The sequence below is a fragment of the Pelodiscus sinensis genome, chromosome 5 (assembly GCF_049634645.1).
Source record: "Pelodiscus sinensis isolate JC-2024 chromosome 5, ASM4963464v1, whole genome shotgun sequence".
Lineage (NCBI taxonomy): Eukaryota > Metazoa > Chordata > Testudines > Trionychidae > Pelodiscus > Pelodiscus sinensis.
The window spans coordinates 133689933-133717920 of NC_134715.1; the positions used below are offsets into that span (position 1 = coordinate 133689933).

At 56.8% G+C, this 27988-nt stretch overlaps 1 protein-coding gene across 2 annotated transcripts in view; it reads right to left on the reverse strand.

The window, feature by feature from the left end:
• Positions 1-221: 221 nt before the first annotated feature.
• The window catches only part of SIGLEC1 (sialic acid binding Ig like lectin 1), a 57795-nt gene continuing 30028 nt past the window's right edge, over positions 222-27988 (reverse strand). The window contains exons 10-21 of one of the 2 annotated variants that reach the window (XM_075931079.1): positions 27283-27582; positions 26109-26369; positions 22266-22568; positions 19664-19918; positions 17831-18136; positions 17165-17416; positions 13838-14146; positions 11035-11289; positions 5096-5398; positions 4018-4117; positions 2588-2660; positions 222-991 (exon numbers count right to left, since the gene is read on the reverse strand). In XM_075931079.1, the coding sequence (XP_075787194.1) occupies positions 962-991; positions 2588-2660; positions 4018-4117; positions 5096-5398; positions 11035-11289; positions 13838-14146; positions 17165-17416; positions 17831-18136; positions 19664-19918; positions 22266-22568; positions 26109-26369; positions 27283-27582 (2747 nt within the window). In that variant the 3' untranslated portion in view covers positions 222-961. The remainder of the gene's footprint in view (positions 992-2587; positions 2661-4017; positions 4118-5095; positions 5399-11034; positions 11290-13837; positions 14147-17164; positions 17417-17830; positions 18137-19663; positions 19919-22265; positions 22569-26108; positions 26370-27282; positions 27583-27988) is intronic. The other variant, XM_075931078.1, reaches the window with a different exon arrangement.

The window sequence follows — 27988 nt, forward strand, 5'->3', positions numbered from 1 at the left end:
CCCGGGGCCCTGTGTGTGCGCGCCGGGCGCCCGGGGCCCTGTGTGTGCGCGCCGTGCGCCCGGGGCCCTGTGTGTGCGCGCCGTGCTCCCGGGGCCCTGTGTGTGCGCACCGTGCACCCGGGGCCCTGTGTGTGCGCACCGTGCACCCGGGGCCCTGTGTGTGCGCACCGTGCACCCGGGGCCCTGTGTGTGCGCACCGTGCACCCGGGGCCCTGTGTGTGCGCACCGTGCACCCAGGGTGGTGCTGCGTGTGCGCCGCACAACCGGGGCGGCACTCCATATGTGTTGTGCGCCCAGGAGCCCCGCTCATGCGTAACGCGCCCGTGGCACTGCACGTGCATCGCACACCCAGGCGCAGGGCCCCCTTAGGCACGGGGCCCCATTCCGGGGAATCGGCCGAATCGGCTTAAAGCCGGCCCGGCGTGCCCGTTGCCTTCCTCTCCGCAGGGTCAGGCCAGGGGACTGCTCCTTGTGACGCCGGCGTCGTGCACTTTGCGCCTTTCTTTATTTTGTGACTGGGGAGTTGCGTGGCTGGGAGATTATGGTGTTGATGACAAGCGTGGTTAGAATTAAAAAAGAAACAGGCTGGGATTTGTCACAGCCGAGCTCCAGGTGCTCACAGCCGTCCTGCGGGTGACAGATACAACGTTCCAAGGAAGGTGAGCACTAAACCTGTGCCACTGGGAGAGGACAGCTGTCGTAGGAGTGGGGACAGGCCAGGGGAGAAGGACGAGGACGGGTGAGGGAGGAAGGCCTGGAAGGGCCAGAGGAGGAGGGGGCCTGCCCCGGCAGCCTGGCCCCGAGTTAGTTCTCCCGCCCAGGCTGGCTCCATCTCCCGCTCGCCTTGCAAGGGGGATGCATTTCCTTCTCTCGCTGTGGCTCTTGCAGTCCAGTCCAGCTGGGCGGGGGTTCCCGGTGCTGCTGCCGGGTGGGCTGCTCCAGGTGCGGCCGGGTGCTGTGGTTAGCTGTGGGTCGAGCAGGCCTCGTCTTCCTGGAAAAGTTACAGAATCCTGCCTGGTTGGAATTTGCTGGGACAAGCCCCAGAGGCCCAAACCCGCCTGTGTAGGGTTGCCAGGTGTCTGGTTTTCACCCGGACCGGACTGTCTGTTATTCAGGTTCCCCATCTGGTAGAAAAAACCCAGGTATTTCCTGTTTCCCTCGGACAGAAGCCCGGTGAGGAGTGTGGGGCCATTTAAAGGCGCAGTGTTCTTTTTTTTTTTTTTTTTTTTAATTTGGGGGGGGGGTTTGCTCAGCAACTTTGGCCTCCCCTCCCCCCCCTTTTTATTTGCTCAACAGATTTTTTCCCCCAGTGTTTTTTTTTGGGGGGGGCGGGGGTGTTTTGGTATTTTTTGTTAAACCATCTGGCAACCCTATGCATGTGGGACGCGCCTGGGCTGGCCACGGGCCACACACAGGGAGCCGTGAGCTCTGCTGCCAGGGGCAGTGCCACGAACTCTGCCTGTCTTTGACCCTCCTGCCGGGGTCGCAGGTGAGGGCTCCGTGGCCTTGGATTCGGAGCACGCCCTCCAGCCCCCTGTGGTCCACCTGCCGCTCTGCTCACCCGGGGATTCCTCCCCCAGCCCAGGGCTCCTCCTGGCCAGCCGTGGGCTCCACTGAAACCAGGTAACACCTGGCTAACGGTCGTCAGCCGCCCGGCGCCCCTCAGCAGAGCTCCCCTGACGCCGGGGCAGAGGTGTGGGAGCAATTTGTGGAGTAGGGGTGCTAAGCTGCACCCCCCTTTACCTGTATCTGTGCCCCTCAGAGCCCCTTAGAGCTGGGGCTGGTGTTCAGCACCCCGCATGTGGGGCTAGTGGCCAGGATCCCGGGCTCGGCTGGGCAGGACCCCGCATGTGGGGCTAGTGGCCAGGATCCCGGGGCCGGCTGGGCAGGACCCCGCATGTGGGGCTAGTGGCCAGGATCCCGGGCTCGGCTGGGCAGGACCCCGCATGTGGGGCTGGTGGCCAGGATCCCGGGCTCGGCTGGGCAGGACCCTGCATGTGGGGCTGGTGGCCAGGATCCCGGGCTCGGCTGGGCAGGACCCTGCATGTGGGGCTGGTGGCCAGGATCCCAGGTCTGGCTGGGCAGGACCCAGCATGTGGGGCTAGTGGCCAGGATCCCGGGCTCGGCTGGGCAGGACCCTGCATGTGGGGCTGGTGGCCAGGATCCCAGGTCTGGCTGGGCAGGACCCAGCATGTGGGGCTAGTGGCCAGGATCCCGGGGCCGGCTGGGCAGGACCCCGCATGTGGGGCTGATGGCCAGGATCCCAGGTCCGGCTGGGCAGGACCCCGCATGTGGGGCTGGTGGCCAGGATCCCGGGGCCGGCTGGGCAGGACCCAGAATGCGGGGCCTGGCAGTGTGACCAGCAGCCGAGCGGGACCCAGGCCTGGGACCGGAGCCCCTGGAGAGCAGCGGGCCCAGCAGCCAGGCCTCTGGGCAGCACGGGCACGTGGCGGGGATGCCCACAGCATGGGGGTACTGCAGCCCCACTTCCCACTGGTACACAGCCCCCACTGGCTTGTCCACCTCCGGGTCTGGCCCCAGGCCAGGAGCCGCGCCCTGTGGCAGGCCAGCCCGGCGGGAACCGCACCTGGGATCGTTCCGGCGCGCCGGTCAGCTCCAGGGCGCTCTCGTCCGCTTGCAGCTTCATCAGCTTCTTCAGCCTGGGCAGGGGGGAGGCGACACCCGTGTCACGCTGAGGGCGGTGGATGCTCACGAGGGATCATTTTAGGAGCAGAGAAAGCCCGGCCCAGCAGGCCCGCTCTCCCGCCCGTCTGCATCCCCGCCCCTCGCGTGGGCCCTCCGCAGGGCGGAACCCAGAGCCGGCCTCTGCTGCCGGAGTTAAAGGAACGCCCCTGCTAGCAGTAGTAGACTGTTATCCTGCAGGGGGCCAGCCATTAGTGAGGGATCTGACACGCACCGTGCTAGTCCCATGCGCCCCTCAGCATGGCGTCTGACCTCCAGCGGGGGTGTCCGAACCCACCCACTCGGGAGGGGAGGGGCGGCCGTTCTCCAGGGCCAGTCGGTCACTGGGCTCTGCTAAGGATGGGGCCCGTTGGGTTGCCACGGCTGGAATTGGACTGAGACCTGCCGCAGCACCCCCCGGTGCCCCCCAGATGGCACCATCAGGGCATGAGCCAGGGGCCTCCTTAGCTAAAAGAGCCAGTCTCCACAGCGTCTGCGGGACCAGCCGACGCAGTCCCAGCCTCTGTGGGTCACACAACGCCTGTTCACCACTGCCCCGGCCAGGAACCCCGCAACATAGCCTGTCACCCGGCCAGCAGCCTCCTGTGCGTCCCCTCATGGCCTACAGGCAGCCTGCCTCAGTTTCCCTCTTGGACTGTTCAAATCCACTTCACTTCAGGCTTATTCATCATTCAAACTTGCCCCCCCCCCTTTGGGGGCTGGTTTGAGCCATATAAAACAATACATAAAATCGTCCCCTCTCCCCACAACAACAAAGTCCAGTCCTGCAGCCACACAGCCCAGGTCTCTCTTCCTCCTTGCAGACCTTTGTCAGCGCCTCTCCCGGCCTCCCTGCCTGGAGAGCCTTCCTCGCCCTCGGCAGCCAGACGCTGCCGCCGCTTGCCACGCCATCCCCTTTCTCTGCCACTTCTTGCTCCTGCCATGGCTGGGCTCCCCTTTGATTAGGCTCAGGGTCTCCAGCCCATGGGACAAACCCCTGGGCAGCGGGTGATGGAGGCAAGGGAAGGCGTTGCCTTCCCAAAGTGGCCTACGCTGCCCAGCCGCCCCGGAGGGGCTGGGGTGCGCCACGTGGGAGCCCAGTGGCCGGGGAAGCCCAGGTTGCACCCTGCAGGCTTGGCTGCGGGGAGAGGGAGAGAGAAAAGGTTGTGAAGGGGCGTGGTCTCAGGGTAAGGGGCGTGGCTTTGGGCGAAGGGGCTGGGCTTCAGGTGTCTTCCCCCGCCCCTCCCGTGGACAAGTTGTCCCTTCCCAGCTCCTGCGAGCCAGCCCAACGGGACACCCCTGTGCCGTTTCCAACAGCAGCAAGAGCCACGTCACCTGGGCCGGAGCAGGACAGCCGCAATGGCCAGAGCTCCAGCCAGCAGCGCTGTGATGAACAACCCGGCCAGGATCTTGTACGTGCGGAGCTCAGTGAGAGCTGAGGAGGAGGGAGAAGAGACGGGTTAGTCCGGCCACTGTGAAATCCACCAACAGCTGCCTGCATGGCGACAATACGCTCAGAGCCATGGGGCTGTGTCCTTCTACCGCAACAGCCGAGTCATCAATGTGTTGTCCCGGTCATCGGCTCCTGTCTACTGGCTGTGCTCCACCGCCCCCCGATGGACAAAGCCCACCCTGCATGGGAGTCCCCCTGCCCTCTGCGGGGTGGGTCCAGACCTCCAAGAGATCTTGGAGACTTTGCAGATAGTTGTCTGAAAACATCTGCTCAACGTGCTGCGGCAGGCAACCACCCCAACAGAACGCTGGCAACCCTTAGGTAGCTACAAAGACCATAAAAAACCACAGTGCCGCTATAGAAATCCGGGGTGCCCTGCACCTCAACTGAGTGTGGATGTGGGCAGCCCATCCCAAAAAAGATACCTTAGAACTGGAAAAGGGACTGAGAAGGGCAACAAAAGTGATCCCACAACGCCCAGTCAACCTGTGGAACTCATTGCCAGGGGATGCTGTGAAGGCCAAAATTGTAATTAGATTTAAAAAAGAGCTAGATAAATTCATGAAGGTTAGGTCCATCAATGGCTCTTAGCCAGAATGGGAAGGAAAGGTGTCCAAGCCTCTGTTTGTCAGAGGCTGGGAATGGGTGACGGGAGGGATCACTGGACGATTCCCTGTTCTGTTCACTCCCTCTGGGGCACCTGGCACTGGCCGCTGTCGGCAGACAGGACACTGGGCGAGATGGACCTTTGGTCTGACCCCGTGTGGCCGTTCTTATTATGCATGTATCCCCGTGTGCTTCCCTGCCCCCTGCTGGATGGGATCTGACCTGCACCTCGGAGTGTCTGAGCCCCCTGCTGGATATAACTGGACGGGACGGACATGCTGTCGGGAATAACCCAGTGTGGCCCGCGGGGATGGACCCGACAGGACGTGGCAGCCCCCGAGCCGCCTGACTTACTTTGTGCCCTGAAGTAGGCAGTGACTGTCACGTTGCCCAGCCTGTTCCTGGCAACACATGTGTACTCTGCCGAGTCCGCCGACGTGACGTCCCGGATCTCCACTCTCAAGGCGTTGAAGGACGGAAACACGCTGAGCCTCTGGTTGGCTGCTGAGCAGGGGCCGTGGCTGGAAGCCACTAACTTATCCTCTCTGTACAGGGCTAATTCAGCCTGGGGGTTGCCATCGGCAGTGCAATGGAGGAGCCCCACCCTTGCGTTACGGTTCTCCAGGAAGGCCTGCAGCGATGGGTTCCTGGGAGCGTCTGCAAAGGGGAGACAACGTCATTGTTAGAGCAGGTGACTGGACGTCTGCAACCGCCGAAGAGGAAGTGACGGGGTAACAGCAGCCCATGGTAGTCTCCAGCGATTGACAAGGACCAATCACAGAACAGAGTTTCCAGCCCATGGGACATTCCGAGATTTCAAGTGTGCATTTTGGTCCTGATTTGAAATCTCGCCCCTTATTTTGCCCTATGGAATATTTCATCTCCACCGCCTTGGAACACGTCCTTTGGGTCCGGTCAGAAGGTTTCGTTTCGACTTAGGAATGTCGACTCTTCTGGGCTGGTATCCAAATGAAGTATTTCAGCCTGGCTGGAACAAAACATTTGGACCTTCTCACAACCAAACAGCTTGAGCATTCCCCCTTGAAAACTTCTGTGCAAGCAGAGCATTCTGGCAAAATGGTTCCATGTGGTCATACGAACGTACGAATGGCCACACGGGGTCAGACAAAGGTCCATCCATCCCAGTATCCTGTCTGCCAAAAGTGGCCAATACCAGGTGCCCCAAAGGGAGTGAACCGAACAGGTAATGATCAAGCCATCTCTCTCCTGCCATCCATCTCCACCCTCTGACAAACAGAGGTTAGGGACACCATTCCTTACCCATCCTGGCTAATAGCTATTAATGGACCTAAAATTATCTAGTTCTCTTTTAAACCCAGTTATAGTCCTACCCTTCACAATCTCCTCAGGCAAGGAGTTCCACAGGTTGACTGTGCGCTGTGTGAAGAAGAACTTTTAGTGACAGATGCAGAACAAGGAGCAATGGTCTCAAGTTACAATGGGAGAGGCCTGGGTTGGACATTAGGAAAAACTTTCACTAGGAGGGTGGGGAAGCACTGGATTGGGTTACGTAGGGAGGTGATGGAATCTTCATCCCTAGAGGTGTTTAAGTCTCAGCTTGACAAAGCCCTGGCCGGGTTGATTTAGTTGGGGTTGGTCCTGCCTTGGGCAGGGGGCTGGACTTGATGACTCCTGAGGTCTCTTCCAGCGCTAAAATTCTATGATTCCTTTCATTTGTTTTAAACTTGCTGCCCATTAATTTACTTCGGTGACCCCTAGTTCTTATATTATGGGAACAAGTACATCACTTTTCCTTATTCATTTTCTCCACCCCACTCATGCTTTTCATAGAATCATAGAATCATAGAATAATAGGACTGGAAGGGACCTCGAGAGGTCATCGAGTCCAGCCCCCCGCCCTCAAGGCAGGATCAAGCTCCGTCTACACCATCCCTGACAGATGTCTATCTAACCTGTTCTTAAATATCTCCAGAGAGGGAGATTCCACCACCTCCCTTGGCAATTTATTCCAATATTTGACCACCCTGACAGTTAGGAATTTTTTCCTAATGTCCAATCTAAACCTCCCCTGCTGCACTTTAAGCCCATTACTCCTTGTCCTGTCCTCAGAAACCAAGAGGAACAAATTTTCGCCTTCCTCCTTGTGACACCCTTTTAGATATTTGAAAACCGCTATCATGTCCCCCCTTAATCTTCTTTTTTCCAAACTAAACAAGCCCAGTTCATGAAGCCTGGCTTCATAGGTCATGTTCTCTAGACCTTTAATCATTCTTGTCGCTCTTCTCTGTACCCTTTCCAATTTCTCCACATCTTTCTTGAAATGTGGCGCCCAGAACTGGACACAGTACTCCAGCTGAGGCCTAACTAGTGCAGAATAGAGCGGCAGAATGACTTCACGAGTTTTGCTTACAACACACCTGTTGATACAACCTAGAATCATATTTGCTTTTTTTGCAACAGCATCACACTGTTGACTCATATTCAACTTGTGGTCCACTATGACCCCTAGATCCCTTTCCGCCATGCTCCTTCCTAGACAGTCGCTTCCCATCTTGTATGTATGGAACTGATTGTTCCTTCCTAAGTGGAGCACTTTGCATTTCTCTTTATTAAACCTCATCCTGTTTACCTCTGACCATTTCTCTAACTTGCTAAGGTCATTTTGAATTATGTCCCTATCCTCCAAAGAAGTCGCAACCCCACCCAGTTTGGTATCATCTGCAAACTTAATAAGAGTACTCTCTATCTCAATATCTACATCATTGATGAAGATATTGAATAGTACGGGTCCCAAAACAGACCCTTGAGGAACTCCACTTGTTATCCCTTTCCAGCAGGATTTAGAACCGTTAACAACAACTCTCTGACTACGGTTATCCAGCCAATTATGCACCCACCTTATCGTGGCCCTATCTAAGTTATATTTGCCTAGTTTATCAATAAGAATATCATGCGAGACCGTATCAAATGCCTTACTAAAGTCTAGGTATATGACATCCACCGCTTCTCCCTTATCCACAAGGCTCGTTATCTTATCAAAGAAAGCTATCAGATTAGTTTGGCATGACTTGTTCTTCACAAACCCATGCTGGCTATTCCCTATCACTTTATTACTTTCCAAGTGTTTGCATACGATTTCCTTAATTACCTGCTCCATTATCTTCCCTGGGACAGACGTTAAACTGACCGGTCTATAATTTCCTGGGTTGTTCTTATTCCCCTTTTTATAGATGGGCACAATATTTGCCCTTTTCCAGTCTTCTGGAATCTCCCCTGTCTGCCATGATTTTTCAAAGATCATAGCTAAAGGCTCAGATACCTCCTCTATCAGCTCCTTGAGTATCCTGGGATGCATTTCATCAGGACCTGGTGACTTGCTGACATCTAACTTTCCTAAGTGATTTTTAACTTGTTCTTTGTGTATCCTATCTTCTAAACTTACCCTCTCTCTGCTTGTATTCACTACGTTAGGCACACCTCCAGACTTCTCGGTGAAGACCGAAACAAAGAAGTCATTGAGCATCTCCGCCATTTCCAAGTTCCCTGTTACTGCTTCTCCCTCCTCACTAAGCAGTGGGCCTACCCTGTCCTTGGTCTTCCTCTTGCTTTTAATGTATTTATAAAAGGTCTTCTTGTTTCCCTTTATGCCTGTAGCTAGTTTGATCTCATTTTGTGCCTTTGCCTTTCTAATCTTGCCCCTGCATTCCCGTGTTGCTTGCCTATATTCATCCTTTGTTAGTTGTCCTAGTTTCCATTTTTTATATGACTCCTTTTTTATTTTGAGATCATGCAAGATCTCCTTGTTAAGCCAAGCTGGTCTTTTGCCATATTTTCTATCTTTCCTACACAGCGGAATTGTTTGCTTTTGGGCCCTTAACAACGTCCCTTTGAAATACTTCCAACTCTCCTCAGTTGTTTTTCCCTTCAGTCTTGCTTCCCATGGGACCTTACCTACAAGTTCTCTGAGCTTATCAAAATCTGCCTTCCTGAAATCCATAACCTCAATTGTGCTGGTCTCCCTCCTACATTTCCTTAAGATCATGAACTCTATTATTTCGTGATCACTGTCCCCTATACTGTCTTCCACTTTCAAGTTCTCAACTAGTTCCTCCCTATTTGTTAAAACCAAATCCAGAACAGCTTCTCCTCTGGTAGCTTTTTCAACCTTCTGAAACAGAAAGTTGTCTCCAATGCAGTCCAGAAACTTATTGGATAGCCTGTGCCTCGCTGTGTTAGTTTCCCAACATATGTCTGGATAGTTGAAGTCCCCCATCACCACCAAATCTTGGGCTTTGGATAGTTTTGTTAATTGTTTAAAAAAGGCCTCATCCACCTCTTCCACCTGGCTAGGTGGCCTGTAGTAGACTCCTAGCATGATATCACCCTCGTTTTTTACCCCTTTTAGCTTAACCCAGAGACTCTCTACACAGCTATCTCCTACGTTCATCTCCACTTCAGTCCAAGTGTGTACATTTTTAATATACAAGGCAACCCCTCCTCCCTTTTTTCCCTGTCTGTCCTTCCTGAGCAAGCCGTACCCTTCCATACCAATATTCCAATCGTGCGTCCCATCCCACCAGGTTTCTGTAATACCAATGATATCATAGACCTCTATCCTATCCCCCCTTAGTCTCCTCTTTTCCAAGATGAAAAGTCCTAGTTTCTTTAATCTCTCCTCATAGGCGGCCCGTTCCAAACTCCTCATCATTTTAGTTGCCCTTCTCTTGAAAGTAGGAATAAGAGATCTTCCGGAAAAGGGTTTATTTTCCGGAAAATCGCGTCTAGACTGGCGCTTTTCTCCGGCATAACCCCGAGCCGGAAAAAAGCGGCAGCCATGTAAATGCAAATGCCTCGGGGGATATTTAAATCCCCCGCGGATTTGCAATTCTGACTGGTCTCATTAGCATCCCTTTTCCGGAAAGGGGTGCCAATGTAGATGTAGCCTGTGGGAGTTTTGGTTTGCCAGCTCGCAGTATCAAAAGGGAAAGGGTCCATAAGACTAACAGACCCCAGAGACAATGGAAAGCAGCCAACACTCCAGCTCAGCTTGATTGACAGGTTGGACAGGCCAGTGAGGAAAGTGAGAGGCCAAGCCCCGTCCTCCCTGTGAGCTGGGATTGTTCTGGGTCTCTCTGAGCAAGGAGAGAGCTGAGAGACTGCTAAGAGGAGCAAGCTGTATGGAGAAGAAGTCCTGCAGCAACAGAGCCAGGCACAGACAGCTCAAGGAGTGCAAGCTGTGCTGAGGGGCAGTTTTGCAGCAGCAGAGCCAGGCACACACAGCCCAAGGAGTGCAAGCTGTGCTGAGGGGCAGTTTTGCAGCAACAGAGCCAGGCACAGACTGCTCAAGGAGTGCAAGCTGTGTGGAGAAGCAGTCCTGCAGTAACAGAGCCAGGCACGCACAGCCCAAGGAGTGCAAGCTGTGCTGAGGGGCAGTTTTGCAGCAACAGAGCCAGGCACGCACAGCCCAAGGAGCGCAGACCCTGTGTTGAGCAGCAGACTGGCAGTGCTCAGAGAGCCAAAAGGGACAGAGAAGCAACGCAAGGAGCTGGAGACTAGCAAAGCAGCACAGCCTGCAGCTAGGTGTGGTGAGCAGCTGGGACCAGCAAAGGGGGGAGAGGCTCTGGGCAGGGAGATATCACCAGCCAAGAGGCCCAGCAGGCCAGACTGGGAGAGGGGTCTGGCCACTTAGAGCTTGAGGCTGTGTGGTCACTGCCAGAGCAAGCGCATCCAGCCTGCAGCCCCCCTGCAGCACATCCAGGGCCTCTAAGGGGCCTCTAAGGAAGAGACTGTGGACTGTCCTTACACTCTGCAGGCTGCTGGTTTGATGTCCCCGTGCTACAGAGCAGGGCTGTGTGTTCTCATTTAAACTTTCTCATTTTTTCTTCTTCGTTTCTCTCTAATCAGTTGATGTTTAATAAATTGTATTTGCTTTGAACCTTATGAAGTGATCGCTGGGCCAAGAAGGCCTGCAGTGTGAAGAGAGCACCTCGGAGTGGGGACACCCTAACTCCTGCCCCTAGTGACTACAAGGTCGGGGATTAAGCCCCAGGAAACCTGGGCCCAGCCTTGTTGGGGTTTCGAGGGCTCTGCTACTCAGGAGAGTGGAGGGGGAGCCCTCAGGATCAGGGAGCTGTGGGGTAAAGGAAGTGGGAGTGGGGACTCAGATCCTTTCGCTGGTTCATTTCACTGGGGTGGTATAGAAGCCAGGAAAGTTCCCCACAATAGCGGGACCATTCCCCCGCTTATAATAACAATGTCGATCCCAAGTTGCCTTGATTTAGCGTGAACAAACCGAGCCCAGCGACACTCACAGAGCACGTCCAAGCTGAGCAGGGCCGAGGTGGCTCTCCCAGTCCTGCCCTCTGCCCGACAGTGGTACGACCCGGTGTCGGTGCTGGTTACTCTGTCGAGATGGAGCGAGCTCGCTGGGCCGTCCTGCAGCCATTTGCTGTTCTTATACCAGGTGTAGTTGGTCTCTCCCCCGAGCCAACTGGCAACCACGCAGGTCACATTGACTGCGGCTCCTTCCTGGATTTCCTGAGACGGCTCTATCCGGACTCTGACCGCTGATGGGGAGAAGAATGATTAGGGGATGGAGCATGTGGCCCAGAGGAAAGGCTGAGGGATTTGGGTTTGTTGAGTCTGCAGAAGAGAAGAGTGAGGGGGGATTTGAGAGCAGCCTTCAGTTCCCTGGAGGGGGGTTCCAAAGAGGATGGAGAGAGGCTGTTCACAGTGGCTACGTCGAGACTGCAAGCCTCTTTCGAAAAAGAGCGTCTAGACTGCAAGCAGTACTTTTGAAAAAGCAAGCCGCTTTTTCGAAAAAGAGCACCCAGGCAGTCTGGATGCTCTCTTTCGAAAAAGCCCTGTTTGCGTTCAAGAACGCCTTCTTTCGAAAGAGCACTTTCGAAAAAAGGTGTTCTTCCTCGTGAAATGAGGAGTACCGCCGTCGAAAGAAAAGCCGCGTTCTTTTGATTTAATTTCAAAAGAACGCGGCTGTAGTCTAGACGCAGGGGAAGTTTTTTCGAAAAAACCCTGCAGTCTAGACACAGCCAGTGGGGGCGGAGGGCAGAATGAGGAGCAATGGTGTCAAGTTGCAGTGGGGGAGGTCTAGGTTGGATATTAGGAAAAACGATTTCCCTAGGCGGGTGGGGAAGCCCTGGGCTGGGTTCCCTAGGGAGGGGGTGGAATCTCCATCCCTAGAGGTGTTTAAGTCCCTGCTTGACCAAGCCCTGGCTGGGTTGATTGAGTTGGGGTTGGTCCTGCTTTGGGCAGGGGGCTACTGGATGGCTCCTGAGGTCCCTGCCAGGCTAATAGCCACCGTTGGACCTATCCTCCATGGATGTATCTAGCTCTTTCATGGATGCTGTTAAGCTCCTGGCTGTCACAGCCTCCTCCGGCGAGACTGACCTGGGGGATGACACGGACCCAGGCTAAAGGGATTTCTGGCCTGCGCGTGAAAACCTGAGAAACTCCAGCCGCCAAGCCAAGGCAGCTTGTGCCTTAAGAATCTGCAGGCCTGGTTGCGTCTCAGGGTGAGAATTTGATGCCCAACCTGTCTAGAGGGCTACACGCCCTTTGGGGTTTTCTCTGTTTCCCAGGGAATCTGCTTTGATCTCTGCTCTCGGTGACGACCTGTCCGTTTGTCGCGAACACGCATGTGCAGCCCTTTTGCACGCGGTACGTGGTCCAAGTGCCGCCACACGGGACAGGGAACCCCTGCCACGAGGTGCACACAGCCCCTGGGGTGAGAAGCTGAGCGTTTCCTCCCACCTTGGGCCCCACACAGCGCCGCCGGGAATGCAGGCTCTGGGTGGGGCTGGGGATGAGGGGCTGGGGTGCAGGAGGGGGCTCTGGGCAGGGAGTTGGGGTGCAAGAGAGGGCTCCGGGCTGGGGCAGGGAATTGGGGTGTGGGAGGCTGTTTGGGTATGGGGGAGGGGGGCTGAGGAGTGGGGTCTGGAAGAGAGTTAGAGAGTGGGAGGGGGTTCTGGCCTGGGGTAGGAGTTGGGGCGAAGGGAGGGGGATCTGGGCACAGACTCTGGCTGGGTGGCACTTACCTCTGATGGCTCCCAGTTGGCCACGCAGTGTCTGCCCTGGCTCTGTGCTGCTCATGAAAGCACCCGGCTAGTCCCTGTGGCCCCTAGGCCAAGGGCCCAGGTAGTTCTGCGTGCTGCCCCTGGAGCTCCCATTGGCTGCAGTTCCCAGCCAATGGGAGCTGCAGAGCCAGTACTCAGGGCGGGGGCAGTGCACGGCGCTCCCCCAATTGCCCCTAGCCTAGGGGATGCAGGGACACGGTGGCCGCTTCAGGGAGCAGGCCAGGAAGCTGGTGGCGAGGGAGTCTGGTGTCCCCACCCGGGTGAAGGCAGGTGGAAGTGCAGGCTTGCACTGGCTGGGGAGACAGGGGCTCAGTGGTACCCCAGGTCCACCTGGCACCCTGGAAGGAACCCATCACATGTCCCTTCTGAGGGCAGCGTGGCTGGTCTTAGTCCAGCTCCCCGTGGACCGATGCCTACCCACCCTCGTCACTGGTACTGATTCCATCCTTGCCGACTCCTTGGAGTGGACCAAACAAACGAATGATCTACGCACTGCTGGTCAGAGTTGGGGCACGTTGGCTGGGAGAAGCACGTTGCACCGCCACTGCCTGTGCAGAGACAGCTAGCACGGGGGCGGGGAAGAGCCTAGGGGATTTTGACACCTATCTCCTAGACAGTGTTGTGGTAGCCATATCACCCCAGGATATTAGCGAGACAAGATGGGTGACGTGGTATCTTTTGTTGGATCAACTTCTGCACAGACCTCACCCGCCTCGTCAACATCACCGTATGGGCAGGTACGTGTCTAAACCCCCTAGACCACTTCGGAATGCTCCGTCTGCGCCTCAAGTGTGTCAGCCTGGCACCGGGGGCCAGCCTTGAGCTCCGCACACAGATCAGCTGGCGTGCTCAGCTCGGGAGTCCCACTCAGTCTCCCTGTGGACTGCAGGGTGGTGCCCCAAATCCAGATTCTGCTTTGCCTCATACTGTGGAGCAGAATCCAACCCCCTTCCCCCGCCCCGCCTGTGGGTGCTCGTGGGAGAGGGCGCGGCCTGCAGGGTGAAAAGACACAGGCACTCACTCTCCACGCCGAAGCGCACGGACGCCGTGGCGGTGCCGTAGGTGTTGTTAGCCGAGCAGACATACTGGCCGGCATCTTCCAACACGATGTCCTTCATCTCCACCGTGAGGGAGTTCGGGGACACCTGGATGCTCAGACGCTGGCTGGGCAAGCCAGGAGAGCCCTGGGTCGCAGCCACGAGGGTGACTTTATCTCCTCTGTACAAGGCCAGATCTGACGGTGGGTGACTGTCCACGGTGCATTGGATGATGGCCCGGCGCCCATCTTGGGCATTGAGGAAGGAGCTCAGAGAAGGCTTCTTTGGGGCATCTGCAGGGGCGAGAACAAGAAACAAAGAGGGTGACTTTCTCCTGGAAGGGGGTTGCACAGTTTGACCACACAGCCCTGGGGATTGGCAGGGGGTATGGAGTAGTGCTGGACAGAGAAAGCGTTTCCCGTCCTTTGGGCGTTTTTGAGACTTCAACAATTCTTCCTGTCCCAAATCAGGATGAAAACCCCAAATCTCAAAAACGTGGGCACACCACAAATCTGGCATTTGTTTCTGAGCATGGCAAGCAAAGCGTTTTGTTTCAAGAATTGCTGATGCGGTTTTTTTATGTGTGGGCCGATGCATGATTTGTACGTGGTTTGTATCTTCGGTGAGCTTAAATGCCGAAAACGGGACATCTTTTTGAATCAAAGCACATTTAGAACGTGGCGAAATGGGGTGTGTCAGCAACCGAGAAACTCCTGTTCAAACATGTTGGAGACGGGAAACTGAGCCTTTCCTCTGTTTGGCTGCAAGGAATTTTTTGCTTTCACATTTCCCCATTGGCTCTAAAGCAGTGTTCCCCAAATGGTATTCCGTGGAACCCCACAGTTTCCGCAACGTGAAACTAAGGATTCCGTGAGAAAATTCTATTCACTACTCAGCGCTGCACGTGCAGGCAGGCAGTGATGCAGTCGCGTGCTATATAACACCGGAAATCCCCGTACTCACTGTCAGGGAGCGTGGATCACATGGGTGACTTTAACAATAGGACACGTTAACAGTATCTACACATAGAATTTAAATTCTTGATACAAAAATTCCCCATGGATCATTGGCTAAAAGAAGGAACTGTAAAGAAAAAAGTGAGTACCTGTACTTCAAACACTCCTGTTGTTACTGAAACCAGCAAAGACGATAACGAGGCAGCTTAAGCTAATTATGAAGAATTACAGCCAAGTAATAAGAAACACAGGTATGCTGAGGACTATTTGTCATTTGGATTCACAAGCGATAGAAATAAAGATGCTCCAGATGCCCAGTGTATACTGTGAAACAAAATATTCTCTAATAGCTCTTTAGTACCTGCTAAATTGCGAAGACATTTTGAAACAGATCACTCAGAATACAGAGATAAAGACGTTAGTTTTTTTAAGTGGAAGCTTGAATCATTTGAAAAAAGGAAACGCTTCATTAGTTTTTTAGCTTTATTTTTTGTACACATTAAATGTGATTTTTGTTTTTAAATATGTGCACTTAAACTAAATGTCGATCTCATGACCTTGTTGAGCATTTCTTTAGTATTACTCATTTGTGGTCTACTTTTTCAGCTCCAGTTGACACTAAATTAGGGGGAGAGGTAGATACGCTGGAGGGCAGGGATAGGGTCCAGAGTGATCTAGACAGATGAGAGGATTGGGACAAAAGAAATCTGATGAGGTTCAACAAGGACAAGTGCAGAGTCCTGCCCTTGGGGTGGAAGAATCCCAAGCATTGTTACAGGCTGGGGACCGACTGGCTAAGCAGCAGTTCAGCAGAAAAGGACCTGGGGGTTACAGTGGAGGAGAAGCTGGAGATGAGTCAACAGGCGCCCTTGTAGCCAAGAAGGCTGATGACGTACTAGGCTGCATTAGGAGGGGCATGGCCAGGAGATCCAGAGATGTCATTATTCCCCTTTATTCGGCTCTGGGGAGGCCACATCTGGAGTATTGTGTCCAGTTCTGGGCCCCCCACTACAGAAAGGATGTGGGCACATTGGAGAGGGGCCAGTGGAGGGCAACAAAATGATTTGGGGGCTGGAGCACATGACCTACGAGGAGAGGCTGAGGGATTTGGGTCTATTTAGTTTGCAGAAGAGAAGAGTGAGGGGGGATTTGAGAGCAGCCTTCAAATCCCGGAAGGGAGGTTCCAAAGAGGCCGGAGAGAGGCTGTTCTCAGTGGTGACGGATGCAGAACAAGGAGCAATGGGCTCAAGTTGCAGTGGGGGAGGTCTAGGTTGGACATTAGGAAAAACGATTTCCCTAGGCGGGTGGGGAAGCGCTGGGCTGGGTTCCCTAGGGAGGGGGTGGAATCTCCATCTCTAGAGGTGTTTAAGTCTCGGCTTGACAAAGCCCTGGCCGGGTTGATTTAGTTGGGATTGGTCCTGCCTTGGGCAGGGGGCTGGACTTGATGACCCGAGGTCTCTTCCAGCGCTAGGATTCTATGACTCCATATATCAGACTGTTGTTAGAGGATCCGCAAAATCCTTTTGAGTTTCAAAGGGTTCTGTGGCCAAATAAAATTGGAATTTCTGCTCCGGAGCGAGGCCCATGCCAGTAGCCCCCTGCTCTCCTCCCAGACTAGCTGTCCACAGGCGCTGAAGGGCTGTCCACTGACGTCTGAGAAGTGACTGGGGGTCTGAGCCTCGCTGCTGGCTCTGATCGCCTCCCAGTGGCCGTCACAGCAGCGAGGCCGAAGGTGGCATGGGAGAGAGGCAAGCCAGGGCCGAGGGAAGGCAGACAGCAAGGTGGGAAACCGTGGCGGTGGGACCCACTGCTCATAGAATGCGTGGGCAGATGCGCACCACTTTCCAGGCTCTGGTGTAAACACAGAGTTGCGCTGTTGGAGTCACTCTCTTTCTAGCGCTGGCATTTTGAAGGCCCGTATCGTTGTAGGGTCTACATTGCTCAGCGGTCCGTGGATCACCGGAGGGCGGTAGCGCTCGGGAGAACCCGGCCCTCTGGGTTTAAGTTGCGGGTTCTGGCCTGGTCCGATTCTATGCCTCCCCCCGTTTGGGCCAGCGGGGTTGGAACACAGGGCTTACGGAGCTAAAAGCATGGGGGGAAGAGCCAAGTTGGTTCATTACGGTGGCGGCCTCGTTAACCGCTGACGTGGCTCAGCCACTAGAGGGAGACAAAGAGCTTCCCGAGTATGGGTCACGTTTCAAGCACTGAACCCACTTGGGGGGTAACCAGTCGGGAACGGTCCCCCTTCGTCCAGGGAAACCATCCCCCGCCCCGGTTGAGTGGCCGGAGTCACCCGCCCTGGGAATTCGCTTCCACGCCTCCCTCGTAACGGTGTCTAAACGGCAGGCAACTTACAGAGCACCTGCAAGGCGGTGGGCAGAGACGTCCTCCTTCCCCCGTCGTCGTGAGCCGTGCAGCTGTACGAGCCGGCGTCGGGGCCCACCGCACCCCGGATGGTGAAGGCCTTGGCAGGACCCTCCCTCAGCCATTTGGCGTTCTTGTGCCAGGTGTAAACGGTGCTCGGCCGGGCACCGGTATCCTCACAGGTCAGCGTGACCGGGTCCCCCTCCCGTACGTCAGGCCCTGGCTGGATGACAACCCTCGCGGCTGGGGAAGAAACCAGAGCAAAGCAGGATACAGCTGGGGCAGCCCTCTGATGCCCACGACTAGCAGCTGGAGACCGCTCGCAGGACGGGTACGGATCCGCGCTGCTTTGCCCCCTTCTGCCCCAGCCCCGGCAGAGGTTACAGCCGCCTGGGGGCTGCTCCAGCCTCCACATCTGGCAATGATCCGTAGTCACCAGCCGGGGGCAGCATGTTTCAGCCTCCCGGTCTCGCCACACCCCCTGTGCTCGGTGGGACCACTCCGCTGCTTCTTTGCCCCCTTAGCACGCCCCTGGGCGGGAGACTCCCTGCCAAAATAGACAGGAAGATTCCACTCCCTGGCGCAGGGGGCAGAGCAAAGGGGAGAGGCTGTGCCCGGAATCCCCCCCTAAGCCAGCATGGTGCACTCCGAACTCACTCTCGACGCTGACGCGCACAGAGGCGCTGGCCTTGCCGACCTGATTGGTTGCCAGGCACTCGTACGTCCCTGCATCCTCCACGCTGACGCCCCGGATCTCCAGTTTCAAGGCGTTCGGAGAGGCCGAGACGTGGAGCCTCCCTCCGGCGGCTCCGGCGCCGCGGGAGGAGTCGGAAGCCACCAGCTCGGCGCCCCGGCGCAGGGCCAGTTCCGACAGCGGGTTACTGTCCACCGCACAGGCGATGATGGCGAGCTTCCCACCTGGGGTCTCCAGGAAGGACTTCACCCAGAGGTTCCTGGGGGGGTCTGCAAGGAAGGAGGATTTCGTGAGAGCTCCCAAGGGGGTGGAATTCCCTGTGCTCCAGCGGCGGGTAGGCTGGACAATCAGATGGCCTCCATGAATCTGTGACCTAGAGCCACGAAGGAGCCGTTGTCAGAGCTAGGCAAGCGGTTGGTCACCGATCGCCCGTTCGGGGCCCCGTGCCTCTTTTTTCTCCCGTCCTTATTCGACGCGACTTGGCCAGGGATTTCTATGACTGACACTTGGCCTGTGCATAAGAACATAAGAACGGCCGCACTGGGTCAGACCAAAGGTCTATCTAGCCCAGTATCCTGTCTGCCAAAGTGGTCAGCGTCGTGCCCGGAGGGGGTGGACCGAAGACAATGATCAAGCGATTTGTCTCCTGCCATCCCTCTCCAGCCTCTGACAAACAGAGGCCAAGGACACCATTTTATCCCCTGGCTAATAGCCTTTTATGGACCTAACCTCCATGAAATTATCTAGCTTCTCTTTAAACTCTATTCTAGTCCTAGCCTTCACAGCCTCCTCTGGCAAGGAGTTCCACAGGTTGACTACACGCTGTGTGAAGAAGAACTTTCTTGTATTAGTTTTAATAAAACTAATAACTGTAGCTATTAGTACTGTAGCTCATCAGTAAGCTGTGTGTGACGAGTGTTCCATATGAAAATCGAGCTGTGTGTTCATGGGACACCTCCGTGTCACATGGTGTGTTCCTGTCCTCTGATTGGGTGAAGGGGACCTTTGCCCCCCCCCCCCCCCGCCCTCCAGGGATCAATTCTGCACGACTGTTCAGAGAGGAGAAACTCAAACAGGGCTAGAACCGCGGCGACGGGGACTCCGCTCAGAATCCAAGCCCGTCCTCGCGGGCCGTTCTCAGCGACGTTCATTCCGCATTCTCGGCTCAGCGCCTGATACGCAGGATAGCCGGAGCGAGGAGACCCGGTGTGCGTTGGCTGAGTTTTGGGGGGACCTCAGGGCTGGGCCAAGACATTGGGCAGAAGGGTTTGTTTAACTCCACAATCCCGGTCCCCTCTGAACCGACACGCGGAATGAACATCGACGAACGGGCTCTTCAGTCTAGCAGACAAAGATCTAATACAGGGATGGGCAAACACCAGAATTTCCTCTCTGGCGAGTCAGGGTGGGACCAGGACCCTTCCCTGAGCCCAGACTAGCCCCCGCCCCTTCCTGGACGCCATTCCCAGATCCTTCGAGCCCCCAGTTCCCGAAGGCTAGCTCAGCCGCCTAAGGCTCCCCCCAGAGGCATCTCTCTCACTAAAGTTTGGATGCCTTTCCTCTCAGGTGTGGTTTGCATGGGCCGCTGTCCGCTTTCTGGAGACTGGGCCGGGACACACACTATGTGTGGCCAAAGCAGGATGCTTCGGAAGGTCGAGCCTCCCCTCCCCACCGATATACGGAGTGGTCTCTTATCCCGCTTCCTCTCCTAGCGCCGGTGGGCTGGGTGCTCTGGGCGGGGCCGGTGGGTGCACAGAGCCATTTTTCTCTGACCCCCGCCCATGCCGAGGACTCACACAGGACGTTCAGAGCGCCCGGGGAAGAGCTTCTAACCCTGTCCTGGGTCGTCACCGTGCAGTGGTAGGACCCAGCGTCGGCGGCCGCGACCTTGGGAAACACGAGAGACCTGGCGGGGCCCTCGCGGAACCAGATACTGTTCTTGTACCAGGTGTAGTGCGGCATCGCCGGTGCGTCGCTGTCCACTGCGCAGGTCAGGTTAACGGCCTCCCCTTCGCGGACGTCCGGGGAGGGCGAGATCCACACCCGGGCAGCTGGGGGAAAGAAGGCAAGAAAATGACAGATAGAGGGGGTGTGGGGGGATGGATGGATAGATGGATAGAGGGCGTGTGTGCGGATAGAGATAGAGGTGGGTGTATGGGGATAGATAAATAGATTGAGGGTGTTTGGGGGGATAGCTAGATAGATAAAGTGGGCATGAAGCGGGATTGATGGAGGAATTCAGGGGTATATACAGGGATGCAGGGATTAAATAGGTACATGGATAAATATGGTGAAGGATGGATAGATATATAGAGATATGTAGGGGGATGGGCAGGCAGATAAGTGGGTACTTGCAGATGGATGGATGGGTGCAGGGTGTGGATGGGGGTGGATGGAGGGGTCTATAGATACAAGGGGGAGGCAGGCGGCTGGATGGCTGGACACAACACAGAAGAATGTGGGGGTGGGGGTGGCTGGACACAGCAGTATGCAGGGGGTGGGGGCGGCTGGACACAGCAGTATGCAGGGGGTGGAGGCGGCTGGACACAGCAGTATGCAGGGGGTGGGGGCGGCTGGACACAGCAGTATGCAGGGGGTGGGGGTGGCTGGACACAGCAGTATGCAGGGGGTGGAGGCGGCTGGACACAGCAGTATGCAGGGGGTGGGGGCGGCTGGACACAGCAGTATGCATGGGGGTGGGGGTGGCTGGACACAGCAGTATGCAGGGGGTGGAGGCGGCTGGACACAGCAGTATGCAGGGGGGTGGGGGACGGCTGGACACAGCAGTATGCAGGGAGTGGGGGGGTGGCTGGACACAGCAGTATGCAGGGGGGTGGGGGCGGCTGGACACAGCAGTATGCAGGGGGGTGGGGGCGGCTGGACACAGCAGTATGCAGGGGGTGGGGGCGGCTGGACACAGCAGTATGCAGGGGGGTGGGGGCGGCTGGACACAGCAGTATGCCTGGGGTGGGGCCGGCTGGACACAGCAGTATGCATGGGGGTGGGGAGATGGCTGGACACAGCAGTATGCATGGGGTGGGGTTCGCTGGACACAGCAGTATGCATGGGGTGGGGGTGGCTGGACACAGCAGTATGCATGGGGTGGGGGCGGCTGGACACAGCAGTATGCCTGGGGTGGGGGCGGCTGGACACAGCAGTATGCATGGGGTGGGAGTGGCTGGACACAGCAGTATGCATGGGGTGGGGGGTGGCTGGACACAGCAGTATGCAGGGGGTGGGGGCGGCTGGACACAGCAGTATGCATGGGGCTGGGGGCGGCTGGAAACAGCAGTATGCATGGGGCTGGGGGCGGCTGGACACAGCAGTATGCATGGGGTGGGGGCGGCTGGACACAGCAGTATGCAGGGGGTGGGGGCGGCTGGACACAGCAGTATGCAGGGGGTGGGGGCGGCTGGACACACCAGTATGCATGGGGCTGGGGGCGGCTGGACACACCAGTATGCAGGGGGTGGGGGCGGCTGGACACAGCAGTATGCAGGGGGTGGGGGCGGCTGGACACAGCAGAATGCAGGGGCTGGGGGCGGCTGGACACAGCAGTATGCAGGGGGTGGAGGCGGCTGGACACAGCAGTATGCAGGGGGTGGGGGCGGCTGGACACAGCAGTATGCAGGGGGTGCGGGCGGCTGGACACAGCAGTATGTAGGAGGGTGGGGGGTGGCTGGACACAGCAGTATGCAGGGGGTGGGGGCGGCTGGACACAGCAGTATGCAGGGGGTGGGGGCGGCTGGACACACCAGTATGCAGGGGCTGGGGGCGGCTGGACACAGCAGTATGCAGGGGCTGGGGGCGGCTGGACACAGCAGTATGCAGGGGGTGGAGGCGGCTGGACACAGCAGTATTCAGGGGCTGGGGGCGGCTGGACACAGCAGTATGCAGGGGGTGGGGGCGGCTGGACACAGCAGTATGCAGGGGGCTGGGGGCGGCTGGACACAGCAGTATTCAGGGGGCGGGGGCGGCTGGACACAGCAGTATGCAGGGGGCGGGGGCGGCTGGACACAGCAGTATGCAGGGGGCGGGGGCGGCTGGACACAGCAGTATGCAGGGGGTGGGGGCGGCTGGACACAGCAGTATGCATGGGGCTGGGGGTGGCTGGACACAGCAGTATGCAGGGGCTGGGGGCGGCTGGACACAGCAGTATGCAGGGGGTGGGGGCGGCTGGACACAGCAGAATGCATGGGGCTGGACACAGCAGTATGCATGGGGCTGGGGGCGGCTGGACACAGCAGTATGCATGGGGCTGGGGGCGGCTGGACACAGCAGAATGCATGGGGCTGGACACAGCAGTATGCATGGGGCTGGACACAGCAGTATGCATGGGGCTGGACACAGCCAACGCAGGGGCAGCCGGCGGGCGGCAGAGGCCAGCCCCGCACTCACTCTCGGCGGTGAAGTTCAGGGCGGTGCTGGCGTTGCCGCAGGCGTTCCTGGCCGAACACACGTACTCTCCTTCGTCCTCCATGACCACAGCCTGGATCTCCACCCTCAAGCTGTTGTGCGCGGAGGAGACCCTGAGGCGCTGCCCGGCCGCGGGCTGGGAGCCAGCGCTCGAAGCCAGGAGCTCCCCTCCGCGGAAGAGGGCTAACTCGGCTGGCGGGTCACTGGCAACGGTGCACTGGAGAACCCCCAGCGGCCCGCCCTGCGTCCCCAGGAGGGAGCTGAGCTGGGGCTGCCGGGGCGGATCTGTGGGGCGAGACACTGGCGTTAAGCTCGCCGCGCCCATCACCCGGAGCCTCCCCTGCCACGATTCCGCCTTTGACCAGCAAAGCAGGCGGCCAGCCTGAGTCACCGGCAGCACGTTCACTGTCGGCCGCTTGAGAGGTCGGTGCTGGGACCCTCTCCCCTCCCCCCTTCACCGCTCAAGGCCTTTTGTCGTGTAGGCTCTCCGGGGCAGGGACCGTGCCGCCTTGCAGCCCCTCCCACGCTCCCAATAACGGGAAAAGGAAGAGACAGACCGATCCGCCTGGAAGAGTCCGAACAGCCCCCCCCTCGCATTCCACTGTGAGTACCTTCCAATGAATATTTGTGTCTGGCCCCTATTTCTAGAGCTGATTGGGACTTTTCAGTGTAAAACGTGGGGTGGGGGAGGTAAAAAATCTTGATTAACTGAAAACGGTCCTGCTTGTGAGATCGACAAATCTCCGGCCTTGAATAACGTTTTTGGGGGGGGAGAAAGCTTCCAAAGGGTTAAAGTGAAAAGGTCTCGCTTTTGAGGTCACTGTGGCTGTTGGGGTTTGAAGTGTCAGCCAGTTAGACTTTTAGGGCATGTCTAGACTACGTGCCTCTGCCGGCGTGTAAATCAGACTACCCGGCATAGCCAGTGAAGTGGGGATTTAAATATCCCCCGCTTCATTAAAATAAAAATGGCTGCCGCGCTGGGCCGGCTCAGCTGATCGTCGGCACAGCGCACAAGTCAAGACGTGGATCAATCGATAAGGGAAGCCTTTGCCAACCGCTCCCTTATGCCTCGTGAAACACGGTTTACAGGAGCGGCCGACAAAGGCATTCCCCGTCGACCAGGCCGACAAAGGTGTTCCCCGTCGACCAATCTGCGTCTTGACTGCCGCAATATTTGAATCCCAGCTTCATTGACTCTGTCGGGTAGCTGCTCCTGCCTCACCCCCCTGCCTCAACCTGCAGCCTCCTCTGGGTTTCCAAATCCCCCAGCCTGCAGCCCCTTCCTGCACCCCAAACCCCTCATCCCCAACCAGAGCCCTTCCACCCCAAGCCTCTGTCCCAGACCAGAGCCCCCTCCCAAGCTCAGAACCCCTTGGCCCACCCCCTGAATTCTGTTATGAGCACCAATGGGAAGGTGATGAGTGGCTTTACCTCCGCGTCACACATCCTCTCCGTGTCACACGTCACCTGCACATTGGTGCACGTAACAAAATTCATTCTGCTTGGAAATGGGAAAAATAAGAGGGAACTTCTCTTCCCCGTGGTTTCTGGGCTGTCTTGGCTGAGGTCAGCGTGAGCATTGCCGGGTAATTTGGGCTCCTGCATCGGGCTCGTCCCAAGCAGAGCCCGAACCCCGGGAGGCATGGGCTGCCCTAGAGCAGCCAGGCCAGCAGCGGCTGCCGGCAGAATCGGAGCTGGGCAGGAACCGGCCTTTTCACTTCCCAGAATGGGCCACAACCAAAGAGCGCTGGAATTTCCCGCTCCCCGAAATTCAGAAGGAAAACAATGATGCTTCAGGCCAACCGACAGATTTCGTTTGGACACAGCTGAAAGGGGCTGTACCGAGGTCGCCTCCTTGTTTCCGTTTTAGATTCTACTAGGAGATGCACCCAGCGTCGCTCTGGTCCTTAACTCAAATGCGTTTTGTTTTTCTTCATTCGCTCTTTGCTCTGGGGTGGAGTGGGGGGGGGAGGGGTTCAGGGTGCAGGCTACCCTGGGGGGGAGGGCAACCCCACCATCTCTCCCTGCTGCAGCTTGGGGCCAGGAGAGAAGCACCTGTCCATGTCTGCTGCAGCTCCAGCAGGCACAGCCAGGGGCAGGGTGCATGTCCCCGGGCTGGGGGAAAGACAGACACACAGACAGACAGACAAACTCTCTGAAACAGATAGAGCCAGCTGTCCCTTTCTCCATCCCCGCCCCCTGCTGGCCCACTGGGGTTAGAGCTGTCCCAGTCCCCTTACTGCCCCCTTGTGGTCATTTTGCAGAACAACTGTCCCTCCTGGCTACCAGGTGTGTCAAACAGGCCGCATGCAGCCCGATGGAAAGTTTTTGCAGCCCACCACGACATTCTTATAAAAGAATAAAGTGCAGCCCGCTGGCCGCTCGGAGGATGGGGCTGAATGCAGATCACAGCCGGCCGCCCGGCTGCTCTGCGCACAGCACCGCAATGACGGCTCATGCCACCCCAGTGGCCAAGGAAGAAACGTGTGGTGGCGGCAGTGACTCCAGGCATTAGATTGGGGGAGCTGGGAGTGCCTGGCTCTGGGGGAGGGAGGAGGCATTAGGTTGGGGGTGCCTGGCTCCGGGGGAGGGGGCGAGGCATTGGGTTAGAGCAGGAGGGGACTCTGGGGGAGCGGAGGGGGATTGGGTTAGAACGGGGGCATGGGAGTGCTTGGCTCTGGGGGAGAGAAAAGGGGGAAGTTTTGTTAACATTTTGCTTTTTATTTATTTATTCCCAACTAAAATCACGAAATGTATATTCATTGTATATCAATAAATATATGTCAATTTTTTGCAATTGCACGAATATTATATGTTTCTGCAAAATCTCAAACTTACAAAGTATCTGAAATTTTCACAGAAGCCTGTTCTATTTGATTAACCATGGTCTATACTTTTTTTTTTATTTCAACAAAACAAGCTATGTATCCTATATAAAATTAAAAAGTTCCTAAAATTTATATTTAAATTACAAATTATTTTATATGGGCAAATAGTTTTACACGTCAAATTATTATATTATATTATATTATCAAATTATATTATATTATATTAAAATAAGACCTGAAAAATTATAAAGTATACCTAAAATATAATCTATAATAATAAATAATTATGACTTTCTGATAGAAGTACATTTTCTTTGGTGGCCCCGAAAGCTATCAATTTTCATTTGTGAGGCCCTTCGAGTTTGACACGCCTGTGCTACACCCTCCCTTTCCATTTTATGAGAAACAATCCAATTCCAGGCACATCCCATTGTCTTGGCTCAGCCAAACTCTGAGCTTGCTTTAAGAGGAGTCTGCCTACTGAATTTGGTGGTCCTAGCTCTTATCCTGTAGGAGGCGCTCTTGAACACATGGACTCACAAACAGACAGACTCGTGTTTCTAAAACACACAGTAAGATTTTGTAATAAAAACTGGAGCCACCTGACGTCCCCAGTCCTGTCGACACGGAAGAGCAAAACGTTCTGTGCCAACAAGAAACACGTCGATGGAACATTGCGCCCCGTGGAAAACGCCCTTTTTGCATTTTCCTTTGCAGAATGAATTCTGACCGCAGACGGCGCATTGCTGCGGCACGCTTTGCTGCCGGTGAACCTGCATTTCCTGATGGGAACTGCGCGGGTGGGGAAATTCCCATCCAGCTCCAGTGACGAGCCATTCCTCCCCCCACCCTCCAGCCATGGCTTGGGAGAGACGCAGGGCACCCGGCCTGTGTGCAGCTAAGCAATGCAGCGGGTGGCTCCACTAGCAACAGGTGGCTGCCCATAGACCTCCATGAGAACTGGAGCGGCCACGCCCGGAGAAACAACGCCACTCACATGAGACGTGCAAGCTGACGGCTGGGGAGATGCTGCGGCCGGTTCCCTCGGGGCTGCGAGCCTGGCAGTGGTAGGAGCCGGTATCCCCACTGGTGACGTGTGGGAAGGCGAGGGAGCGCTCGGAGCCCTCCGGAACCCGGCGGCTGTTCTTGTACCAGGTGTAGGTGGCGTCCTCCGGCGCGTCTCCGGTCACGTCACAGGTCAGGGAGACACGGTCCCCTTCCTGCACTTCCGGGGAGGGGCTGATCAGCACTCGGGCCGCTAGCCATGGAGACAGGCCACAGCAGAGAGAGAGAATGACTCCGAGGCTCTCGGCAGCAAGGGGACGCCTCGCCCTGCCCCCCCTCCCAGATGGGCCGGACGTGCCACGGGTAGAGCTGAACCCAGAGATGGGGCCAGTTGTGACTCAGCCCTTGGTCTCCGACATGGGACGTCTAGATCTCGGCCCGGCTCTCAGAGTGGGCTCCCGCCATGTCCAGGTGGGCTGGGACCATAGCGGCTGCGCTCCGTGCTCACGCACCCAAAGGCGACGAGCGTTCGCCCGAGGAAGGGCTGAGCGAGGACGTCCGGATGGAGTCCTTGGTGTGTAGCCTTCCTGGGGCAGGGATCTTTGGCTGCCTGCGCAGGGCTCTGCCTGCCTCTCAGGGAGACATCAGGAATCCTAGTGAGCGCTGATAGACCCCGAATGCTTCCTCGGTGCGTTACAATCCGGACCCCCCACCCTCCCGATGCAGCCACCTCTGCAGTGGAGCGTGGCAGCTGTTTATGCCGCACCAGAAAGGGCAGGAAGGGGAAGGCTGCAGGGAAGGGGAACTTAGGCCAAACCCGCTAGCAATGGACAGAAGACCAAGGGCCCAACCTCCCCACAAGGAAGGCCCATCTCGTGGTATTTCTAGCCAGGTGCATTCTGGGAGCCTCATCGGGGTTCCCGGCCGGTTGTGGACTCCCAGCTGTCTCTAGTGCAGGGGCCTTTAAAGGGACCCCACCCAGGCCCATCCGAGGGGGTCCACAATGAGAGCGGGGATCGAACTTGGATCTTGCGCTTCTGAGGCTCTGGAGCCAAAGGCGCATCTCCACCCCGCCCAGCAGCGTGGGGTCTAGGACACACAGGTGAGCAGCCCCGGGTGCAGCCTGCAGAAGGCAGGACAGAGCGAGCCCTTTCCTCGGTACTCACTTTGCACGCGGAAGTACAGCTGGCCGGAAGAGGTGCCGTACGGGTTGGCGGCGGTGAAGCGATAGCTCCCTTCGTCCTCCAGCGTCATGTCCCGGAGCTCCACCCTCAGGGAGTTCTGGGAGGCGGTGACGCTGACCCGCTGGGCGGCTGCTGTGCCGGGGCCGGAGGAGGCCACAAGTTCGTCTCCTTTATACAGGGAGAGCAGGGCGGGGGGGTTGCTGTCCACCGCGCACCGGATGATGGCCAGGCTGCCCAGCTCCGCCTCCAGGAACGAGGTCATCCGGGGATTCCTGGGGGCGTCTGAAGAGTCGGGAGGAAAGATCGCCTCTGAGTTGTGAATATCCTGGGGACCCACCGTGTCCCTCCCAAAGCCCCCTGCCCATTGTCATCACTGCTGCACACCACAGCCACGGCGATGGGACGCCGCTCGTTGGCTGATTGAGCTAGTGGAGAATCACCACTAGCGGTAAGCAGTACGAGGGCTATGACGCACAGAAGAAAAGCGCTGGTTCCGTTCCACTCGAAAGAATCACACACAGAGACACATGCTCCCACGTGTGCCAGAACACACATGTACATTCTAAGGCACACGCATGCTCACATGTGAGACCCGGTTTCCAGTTAGGCACAATCGCCACATGCCTAGGGGTGTCGGCTTTCTAGGGGTGCCGTACTTCTCTAAAACTGTATGCAACATGTGCATGCT